The sequence below is a fragment of the Lynx canadensis genome, chromosome A1, assembly GCF_007474595.2.
Source record: "Lynx canadensis isolate LIC74 chromosome A1, mLynCan4.pri.v2, whole genome shotgun sequence".
Classification (NCBI taxonomy): Eukaryota; Metazoa; Chordata; class Mammalia; order Carnivora; family Felidae; genus Lynx; species Lynx canadensis.
The window spans coordinates 112,748,512-112,759,910 of NC_044303.2; the positions used below are offsets into that span (position 1 = coordinate 112,748,512).

An 11,399-nucleotide genomic window follows, 5' to 3' on the forward strand; every position below is an offset into this window, starting at 1 on the left:
TAATTTGAGTCACTGTAAATATGTAGTTCATATTTCTATAGGTTATGATTCTAAAAAGTAATTCTTAAAATGCAAGGTGGGATTTACTTTTGACTTGACGTAATAGGTTTTTAAATGATGCTGTTGAATTTAAGGCTTTAACCACTCACTAGGTCTAAGTAGTAATTTTATAATCCAGACATTATAAAATGCATAGTACTGACCATGATTTTGATATGAATAGGGGCTGAATTTATAAAGAATTTCAATTAAAGACTAAATTGCTAGAAAGCATTTCACATTAAAATTGCTTTTCAAGTTCCTTAACCTCTGCAATTTCAATTGTTATTAGATCCCACTGGAGTGACTTAAAAAATTCTTCAGAATACTAATATTATCTTCCAGGTATTTAACCTCTGTTATTAAGGATTCGCAAGGTTGAATGTTTCAAATTTATCATTTGCTCTTGGCCTGATTTCATTGGCATTCCAAAGATGATGGTTCATGAGTAAAATTAGGGAAGAGTTTTAGTTGATACATTTGAGCATCCTGTACTACATCCACTTGGTCCTTACGGGTTTAGCCAAAGAAGAGCATCTGTGAAATGCTGCATGTGGACTTTCTTTTTTGACATTCAGAAGAATAGTCCAGTGTTTCCTTACTGTTTTGCTATAGGTCTGTTTCATGCATCACTTTATCAGCAGCCCCGAAGGCATGCCCCTCTCCGTAGAAACCTAACTTTTGTATATTTAATTTCTACTCCACCACCCCTAAGCCTAATTTATCCATGCCAGCACTACTTTAAGCAGTAAAGCAGAGGATTTGGTAAATCCAGGCAAATAAAAGTGAAAAAATATATTTTAATCTTTATCTAGAGTTTTAGGTTAAAATATTCCAGCTTCCTTCATCCCAGCTACATTAATTACATTTGCATGCATTGATGAGATCTACAGTGCCTTCCTTAACTGATAGTTAAAAAAAAACAAAAAAAACAAAAAAAAAAACCCCAAACCTAAAAACTAAAAGCTTTTTCCTAACAAAATCTGATGTGAATGTTCATGAGACTGTAAGTTTTGTTTATCTCATTGAGAATGTATCTCACTGCAGAAATACTTATGTTTTAATTATGAGATATTGTACTGTATTAACTTTCTAAACTAAAAAAAAAAAAGAATTCTAAAACCTATCTTGTTCCAAGGATTTCTATTAAGGGACTCCTATCTCTTTCCAAAAGTTCTGCAACTCTGTTGCTTTGAATTCCATGGTGAATCCTAAGATTGGTTTGGTGATCTCTATTGTTAAAGTATCTTTTTGTTAGTATGTTAAAATTGGTTTAGACTGGTTTACAGTTTAAAGAGGGCTTTGCTGTGATATCTTTTCATTTTCTTAGGGCTGGGGAGCAGAATATCACCGGCAGGATGTTACCAGCACCCCGTGTTGGATTGAGATTCATCTTCATGGGCCTCTTCAGTGGCTGGATAAAGTCCTTACTCAGATGGGTTCCCCTCTGAACCCCATATCTTCCGTCTCATAGTGCAGAAGTAGTCTTTTCAATTATATTATTCGTGGACTCGTTTTAATTTTAGGGAAACTTTTCAGTACAGATACTGTGAGCTTACATGGAAAACAGATACTACAGCTTTTTTTTTTTCTACATAATTGTGACCAATACATTTGTATTTTGTGACGAATCTACATTTGTTTGTTATTCGTGTTCATGTGATTAACTCTCAAAAGTGTTGTTAAAAATGTAAAGTAGAAGTATTGTACCCCAAATTCACAGGTTTGGCGTTGATCTTAAACTGGAACATAATTTTGCCTTATTGTCCCAACAACCTGTTATTTGTTCAGTTTATTGGAAAAATATAATGCGTCACATGATGAAAAATTATAATAGAAAAAGAAAGTATGTGGTGAAAATTCTTCCCTTCTACTTTTAACCCTACAGGAAATGTACTTTCTCCAGTTTCTTTGTCCTACCAGTGTTAAGAAAGTGTAGTTCGTTGTTTTCTGAAAGCATGTGGTAGGAGCTGAAAAGAAACTATAAAAAAAAAAATCTTCTATTTGAAGGAACACTATGCACTGCTCTCACAAGTAGTGTTCAGTAAAAGCAAAGTGATAGTTTTCTAGATGATGTCATAAAATGTACATTTACTACAGCTAAGTGTTTGTCTGTTGTGGCTTCATTCAGTATATCTTTTGTAAAACATTTCCTTTTTTTAAGAAAAATTATTGTAAACACCAGATCTCCAGTATATGTCATTTACTCCGAGTCTGTCCCAAGTACTACTTTATAGCTAGTGCATGCGCGGCCTTGTTCAGCTTGGCTACTTTTGGCCACTGTTGCAAGAACTCTAACTTTGACAGGCATTAATCTTCTGTTTTGCACTTTGATGGGTGACAGTTTTTAGTGTAACCTTTTGTGTAACACACTCAAGTGACTTGGACTTCGATGCTCATCCTTACTTACTTGGTACCCCTTTTGTATTAACAAACACTACGGTTTATAGATTACAGTTGTAGGAAGTTAGACTTTTTCTACCTTTTTTGTATTTTCGACCTAGTTTATAAGACTGTTATTCTGTAGCTCCAATGTAAGGTGCCTTTCTAATTGCCTACCACTCTCTGGGTGTCACTCGTGTTGGAAAGTCACACACTCCTCCCATTGCTCTTACTGGCGTCAGTTGCCCCTAGTAAGGAAAGGACCTGTGTGCGGTAGCCGTAAGAACCTCGTCGGTCTGACCTTGGGTTGGGGCTGCTGGTCTGGTACTTAAACGAGTAAGCAGTGGTTGTTGAGATAGTTGATTTTGAAATAGTCACATATCAGAGAATGCAGACTATTCTCTCAGTTCCCACGTATGCTCTGTTTTTTCCCATTTATTAGCACTTCCATGGATGCTAATGTCCCAGAACACTAGTCCTCGGAGAGGAAAGACACGAAAACTCTAAAATACCTGTTCGTTCAGTCATGCTTGAAGGAAGGACTTTTAACCTCTCTTTCTAGAGAGCAGCCAAATGGACACTTGGTTATGGCATGAGAACAAAGATGTTATTTTGAAAAAAAGTGACCTAATTTACCTCTCAGAGAAAGCTATTTTCTGGTGCCTTTTGAAAGTATATGGAGCCATGTCAGTCTTCTGTTTAAAGTGCTAGTTTGGTTTGACTTTCTCTCCTTTGCCCTTTCTGCATTTTTTGAGGAAAGGAGAATACAGTTCCTTTTTTCTGTGACATTATTTATTGCTTTTACAAAGTGCAGCCAGTGGATGGCTTTAGTTCTGTCAGATGAAGTGCCATATATGTTTCAGCTCACAGTCCTTTGCTGGGTCAAAGGATACTTTCTGACAGTCACCTGAGCCTTCAACATAAGTAAGTTTTACGTGACCTGCATTCTTAATCTTCCACACTTGTGTCAGCCACATGAAAGAGAATTATTTGCCTAGTGTTAGAACCTAGCTATTTATGTCATTCTTTTACTTACCAGGCTTATGGCATAATCTTTGGAACAAATGTGTAGGAAGAAACCACCCAGGTTGAATGACGGATACGTGTAATCAACTTCCATGGACTTGAACTGGTGGAAACTGTTGAATTGTTTTATTGATGTTTTCAATTGATTTAATTAAAAATTGTTTTTATTCATGTTATGGTCTTTAGAGTTGTTGAGATTTTATGCGATTGGTCTTTTCTGTCTTTTCCTTAAGGAGTTGTGTCTCATGAAGGTCATTACTGAAGCTATTGACCGTTCAGAGTTCCATGGAAGAGTAGAAGCCTGTGGTCTTAACTAAAAGTCATTAACTATATACCCCTGGATTTTAACTGAAAATTTTATGCAGTTGCTTCTGTAATTCCCGGATGTGTCCAAAATCTATGGATGGGAAGTAAAAATTGCCAGTGAGATTTTAAAAACTAAAATTCTGACCAATGAAGACACTTCTGAAAGAAACCATTATAGAAAATTACAGTTTTAAATTTTTATTTAGACTTTGGAATGTTTCATGGTCAAATTTATGAAAACATCACCACTAGAACAACCAGACATTTCATATTAATATTTGCAAGCTGAAAAGACTAGAGCCTGGGAATAATAAAATTACAACCAGGTTGGTAAATGCAAAAAGAGAAATAGAATGAAAATTCATCTGAGTAATGAATTAACCCAAGAAAAAGGTATTTGGAAAAACAATTTAAGAGTTGCATTTGGACCAGCGTGTTTGTATAATGAAGTATTATGGTCTGTTTGGTATTGCCTGGCTTATATTTTAGAATGTAAACTATTAGGCATGTTATTGATCTTCTGAAGCTAACACTTTTTCTTTAGAGATTAAGACATCAATCAAAATGTCAAGTATATACATCAGAATATAAATCATTTTTCACATTTTATTATTATGTAAGGAACCTATGGTAATAGAATTGGCTGGGTTTCTTAGTTGAAATCCACAGTAAGATTCCTAGGTAGTTCAGTGAGCTATACCTAATAGTATAGAAAGAGGATGTAGCTACTTGGTACTTTTCATAACATTTGAGAGTAAGATATCCTTTTAAGATGTAAAATGATCAAGACGTGGTCCCATCTGAAATCTCTTGTCAAGATGAGAACTGGGGCTCACAGGGAACCTGTGGGAAACAGTTCTGTCACAGTGTTCTGTTGAAGGAGAAGATTTGTAGAGAATATGAACTCCTACCAGTAGCAGAGAACCTCCAGAAAGTCTGATGGTACCTGTTTAAGTACTCTATTTCTGTTCTAGAAAACATCTGATATGCCAGCTTGGATCCATTTCTTTATTCTCTTTATGGTTGTTTGCTCAGTGTTCCTTTGAATCGTTATCACTTCCCCACTTAAAATGTGTTAATGTCTTTTATACTTACTGAAGAAGGAAGACTCTTGATAATTGAGCTTCCGATGATGACTTCAGTTTTGGATCTGTTAACCTTTAAGAGGATCAGAGCCCTTCTTTGTTGTATTACTTAAATCCTTGTTCACTCTCTCAGGTAGGAATATAAATGTGTGTTCTCTTCATACCCATCAGCTAGATAAGCAAGGATCTTCTAAGATAGTAGTTAGCATGGTGGTTTCAGGCATGTTTGGTGATTTTTCTGGGAGGTAGTTTTCCTATACATTGGTTTGTGGGTGGTCTCTTGAGATACTAACTAGGGCAGCTTTCTGGGGGGCAGGCTCTTATTTGAGACCCATTTCCTCCAGAGCAGCAGCATTTTCCTCTTTGATAGAGATGGGATTTGGGAGAGGTTTTCTTCTCACAGAAGATGCATGTATGGAAAGTGAGAATTCAAGGCATTTCTTCTGCATAAAGACTTTTGCCTGCTGGACAGAAGCTTGGACAGTTCTTTGGAATTCACTGGGTTATAGTTCAGCATTTCCTAATTATGAGAGGTAACAGTGTTTATCAAGCCTTTGTTTTATTGGATTATTCACAATAGAAACTTAACTTCTAAAATACAACTGTGTTACAACTGAAGTGTTACCCTAAAATTGGATGGTTTGTAAAAACCAATGAGAGGTATTTTACATAGCAATTTTTTTTAAAGTAAGAGCGTGTGATACAATATTTGCTGGTAGCAATTGCTGTTAAACAAATGATGGGATGTTTGGGTGAAAACATCCAGCCATTCTGTCATTCATGGCAGAGTGAAAAAGGTGTGCATGGTTTTCATCCAAATAATTCAATTCTTGAAATTGTTAGCAATCATTATAAACCATTGTCCTCTAAGGATTTATTTGAAGATACTGTTATTAAAAAGTTCAGAATTTTGTGTACAGGTAGATTCTTGCCCCCCATTAATAAGTAGTGCCTTCTTGATACTAGCTGGTATTAACTATAATAAAACTACAGTGAGGCCAAACAATCCTACTTTCCGTATAAAGAAGACATTTTTAGAGTCAGATATTCCTTTCTAATATCATTGGAGATAATGTTGCTTTGATTTATTCATGAAGTATTTTATATGTAGGGACTCTTGAAGATAATAGTTGGGCAAGCTATTGTCTTCTTAATCTGTTTGGTTAAAATTGCATTTTAAGGATCACTTATTTTAAAATTGGATCGGATTGTAATCATGAGAACTGGATGTATGTGTGTACCTGCCCATCTTCTCTTAAAAAGATACTCATATGCAGATGATAAAGACCAAACCAGTGGCTGCAGTATAGGTCCGCTTCTTGTTCTGCTTCTGTTTATGTGGTAGAAAATGAAATTCTAGCAATACGCTTCAATTCTGTTACCTTTTTGATACTTATAAAAATGTATTAGGTTTTACTATACCGTGCTTTTTCAAAGCCATAACTCTTAAGAACTTTGTTTTTGCATATTGTTTGCTAATACTTTATTTTAATAAATCTCAAAACCTGCTTATGTGTCTGTTGGGTCTTTTTGTGTGTGTGTGTGTGTTGGGGGGGAAGGGGGTTTCTTTCGGTACTTTCTTTTGACCTAACGTCTTTGACTGAATGGACTTGTAAAAAGGGTGAGTTAACCAGTCGCTGTGACTGGCTGTGTTATCTGTTTGTGTGCGCTAACAATAGGAAATGGATATACCATGCCTCCTTCCTCGGTGGGAGATTGGCTCAGAATGTACTGTTTCTTCATTCTGTTTGTAAGAGAGTTGGTGTGTTTTTCTTTGTTTAGCTTAGTGTAGTTTAGTTGGATTTGGAAAAAGTATTTAGATCTAGAGTCTGGGGTATTTTCATTTAACCGCTAATTTCCCTTCTGTAGATCTATCTGTAAATGAGCGGTCTTGACTGCATGATTGGGAGATAGAGTAGTAGCTGTGGGTTCTGCCTGCCTCCGTGGGAGTCCTGGGCCTCATAGTTCTGTTCGCTTTGTGCCTTTAGGCAAGTTGATTAACCACTCTGTACCTCAGTTTCCTGATCTGTAAAGTGAAAGTCTACTGTATAGTATTTTGGGAAAGATTAAAGAAAATACAAATAAAGTACTTAGAGCAGTGCCTGGCACATAAGAACTCATATTTTTATTCTTATTATCTCTTGTATTTCTTCTTTAATTGACAGGAATTATTTCTGATGCTGCTTGACTTCAGTAGATCAACCCTTGATTAGCCACCTTGCCAGGTGACTTTGTTATTATTTTCTCCTTAAAAAAATTTTTTTTTAAATCACAGGTTTTATTAGCCCCACCGAGTACATACTTTTACCACCACTGTGTTGTATATAGGAGAAGTGCAACCTCATTCTAATTAGAAGAGGATGGTGTAAATCTTTGTGCTCCCCACTAGAACAGGAGAAAAACTCACACTAAATATTTCAACCCAAAAGAATAAATCCAAAAGCTCTTATTTTTCTTTTTGGAGAAAAGCCTTCATCAAAAGAATCCATTTCTGCAAATCAGTTCCCTATGCCCTTTTACTTTAAGTATAAGGTATTTAGTAGTGACTTCAGTGGCTGTGTTGGAAACATTTTTTTAAAGCATTTTCAAAAGCATTTGTTCTGGCATGCTCTTTCACTGAACAGTGAGAGGTGTTGGCTTCTCTCTGATTTAAGATAATTAGTTTTCAAATTGCTGCAGCCCAAACAGTTCAGGTGATGAGGGGATCAGCTGTGACAACTGCTTCATTTTTCTTTCAGATATGACACTCAATAGCTAATGCTGTTCCACATTTACAGCAGTTGCGATGCAGTTCCGATTTTATACATATTTATAAGGAGGCTGTCAGTAGGCTAGGGCAAGCTTATACGAAAGTACTTAGAGCTCTGGAGTATATATCGTTCAAAGAAGGAAGCATTTTTGTTTAAAGTTCCTCAATTTAACATGTTAACTACTGCTGTATATTTGTTGAATTGGTAAGCCTATTATTAATAAAGATTTGATTTTTTTAAAAGGTGGTGTGTTCCCTTGATCTAAGTCACTTTGTGGTTGTAGTTTAAAGAAAGGAGGGTGGGACTACAGGGAAGGTATCAAAAGGGAGAGTTGTTGGTCGCTTTTCGTATTAGGGTATGTGGGATGGGAGGTGGAGGGGGCATGCAGGTTGGTGGCCAAGGCTCATTATCTGAATGGTGTCACCTGGATGTGTGTAAAATTTCTGTGAGAGGCGGTTCCTGAGCCAGTTTTTGGATAGTGGGGGATCTATTTTGAAAGCTCCTCATACTTTTGTTTTTATCTTTTACCCCTTTCCCTACCCAATAAAAATCTCACCTAATGTTTCTTCATTTTATTTTATTTCATTTTATTTTTTAAAAATTTTTAATGTTTATTTTTGAGAGAGAGAGGGTGTGAGCGGGGGGGAGAGGCAGAGAGAGAGGGAGACACAGAATCCGAAGCAGGCTCCGGGCTCTGAGCTGTCAGCACGGAATCCAATGCAGGGCTTGAACTCCCTGACCATGAGATAATGACCTGAGCTGAAGTCGGACGCCTAACCAACTGAGCCACCCAGGCGCCTCAAATGTTACTTCATTTTAAATACTATTTTTGTCTGTGCCCCATGCCGAGGGTTTTAACAGTACAGAAAAGGATAAACTAAAAAAACCACAAACCAGTAGCTAATTGGTACACAAATACGTGTTGTAGCACGTGTACCCTTCTAACCTGTTGGGGTAGACGCCCTCCATTTTGTCTTCTCCTGTCTTTGGCAAAAATTGAGCTGATTGTGAACAGAGTTGTACTTCCTTTTTTGAAAGAATTCTCAGAAGTTGGTTCGAGAGCGTTTCTTGGATTTGATATGCCCGAGAGAATATTGTCCTCTCTTAACTGTCTTCTTTTGTTGAATGGCAGACTTTTTGCAAAATGTACAACATCAAGCCTAGCTATCCAGGTATTTTAATGAGATTGCTGAAGTGACCAAGCCAGTTGGGATTCAAAACAGCCTGTCAGAAAGAAGGAAGATAAGACCTTGGGAGTTTGGGAGAAAGAACGAGATTTTCATTCATTGCATTTGTCACCATCTAACATACTGCCAATTTTATCTCTTTACCCTGTTTAGAGACTGTCTCATCTCATGGAAATAGAAGCTGTCTGAGGCCAGGCCTGTGTCCCCACTGTTAGGGCAGTTCTTGACAAATTCTAAGCCTCCAGTATTTGTGGAATGAATGAGAATACAGAGTAAGCTATGATTTCTCATAGTAGAATTCATCTTTTCAATTATGTAATGTGATCTCAGTTGAATGGTTTATAGCTCAGCACTAAGTATTTTAATTGTAATTAAACATTTTTAAGTGTTTTATTTATTTTTTGAGGGCAGGGAGAGAGAATGCCCAAGTGGGGGAGGGGCAGAGAGAAGGGGACAGAGGATCTGAAATGGGCTCTGTGCTGACAGCACAGAGCCTCATGGGGGCTCAGACTCACAAACTGGGAGATCATGACCTGAGCTTAAGTCAAACTATTAACCGAGCCACCCAGGCGCCCCTAAATATCAGATCTCTTATTTGCAGGCCTCATTGGAGACTCAGAAATTTTAAGACCAATATCTCTTCTTTCTCCTTGAACTTTGAGATCTTTGCCCCAAAGTTATCAGGTTCCCTGAATCGTTGGTTAGAGAAACTACAAAACTAACGCTGTTAATTGGAGCTTTACCCTGTCGGCACTTAATATTTCCCACAGAAAGTCGAAGGGCACAGTTTACTTGATGTGTTTGACCAGAGAAATAACCAAGAAGTGCTTTTATGTTTCGTGGCTTGTGAGGGTGGCAGTGTTACGAACCCTGTAGCTTGATTTTAGCACCCTCATTTAGATCTCATAATAGCACCCCCAGTTGTTGTGCATGAGGGACAGGCCTTTAACTGCATTTGGGTCGGGTACCACAAGTAACACCTTTGAGAGACAGCGCATAGTGACCATATTTGTACTTCCGAATACAAGATTAATTTTGCTGAAGGGTGTATGTGGGATTGTAGGCGGTAAAAAAGCAGAGGAGTTCAAAGGGCTGTCCCAGCATCCGTTAGTAAGGTTAATGATAAACACTCCCAATTGCATTTTCTTCACATAAAATTCTTTAAATTTTACAGAGTTGGCTTCAGCCAAAGTAGAGCAGTGAGGGGGAAGATGGTGAATACAAACCAGCTAGTTACGTATAAATGGTATACGTAAAGATCTGCAGACTGCAAAGATCTTCATACGAAAACAAAGGTATTTTCCTTTTATTGTCTGTTTAATAAACTGCTGGAAGTTAACCAATACCCATCCTCCCCATCCTCAATTATGGAGCACTGTGTCCAACTGCAAACCACACTTCCCAGCCTCCCTTTCAGCTAGCTGATGGTCACGTGACTAAGGATAGGTGCAGAAATAGGTACCATTCAGTGCCGTGCTCCCAAGGGGAATGTTCTCCTTGGCCCTTTCCCGTTCCCAATGGCTAGGATGCAGATATGGTGGCAGGAGCTAGAGAAGCCACCTTGAGATGGACACTGAAGCCAAGGGGTGAGGATGACACAATTGTTCTCCTGGAAAGTTACGTGAAAAACTTAGGGGTGGGGATTGTCCTTTGTTATGACAGTTCAGACGGTACATACTGCTTGCTCATTCACTTACTCTCACCAGATCCTCCCCGAGTGCTTACTACAAGTCGAGCTTTACGCCAGGCAGTGTGGTAGAGCTGTGGCAAGAGAGTCCGTTGTCGCATGGGAGGCAAAGCTATAACATAGTTGAGTGTTTTTGACCCCTATCTGGTTAGGGTTATCGGATCAGTTTGGAAGGTGGAGAAGCAGCAGAAACGAAGAATGAAGGAGACTTTACGAAAAAGACTGCTCCTATTTTTTTTTTTAATGTCTCTATTTTTGTTCTGGCTTTGAGCATTTCACCAGGTGGTTTGCTCATTCATTTGAGTAACATTAGATGTCAGGTGTAGGGTAAACTGAATAAAACCAAAGTTCTTTCCTTCAAGGATCTTCATTCTGGTCGATGGAGACATAAAACAAGAACAATGAAATATATAGAGCAGTGGGAAGTTCTAAGGAGTAAATGGAGGAAAGGGAGCTTTGAAACATCTAGGGTTGGGCAAGGTAGCTCAGGTTTCAGATCAAGGATCCGGGGACGGTCTCATTGAGAAGGAAATCTTTGATAAAGTTCACGAAGAGGTGAGGAACTCAATGTGTGAAGCAGCGATTTAATTGATTCTTAGTCAAGACAATCCAGAAAGCATGAATGATCCTACAAAGTAGCTCTCCACTTCCCTGCAGGCAAAGGAGTGATTCAAGTATAAATAGCTTAAGGGTACAAACTTAAATTGCATGTTCTTTAGTCTCTGCGGGAGACCCAGTAATAACTGTGGTGTTACATAGATGGAGACAGGAGATGTCAGTTGCTCACAATTTTGTGGATTACCACCTCCAGGAAACTGGCCACTTGAAGGGCCAATCAATAAGGAGAGTTCAACTCAATATTGTATCTCGTACAAGTTTAGTTTAAGGCTGAAAATGAAAGGCAAAGGGTTCAGGTGAAGAGCCCACAGGCAAATTT

The 11,399-nt window shown here is 38.0% G+C and overlaps 1 protein-coding gene across 1 annotated transcript in view; it reads left to right on the plus strand.

Annotated features, from left to right (window-relative positions):
* Positions 1-6,346, plus strand: part of SMAD5 (SMAD family member 5) — a 49,435-nt gene extending 43,089 nt beyond the window's left edge. The window contains exon 7 of the mRNA XM_030318698.2: positions 1,370-6,346. Within this exon, the coding sequence (XP_030174558.1) occupies positions 1,370-1,513 (144 nt within the window). The 3' untranslated portion in view covers positions 1,514-6,346. The remainder of the gene's footprint in view (positions 1-1,369) is intronic.
* The last annotated feature ends 5,053 nt before the right edge of the window (positions 6,347-11,399 follow it).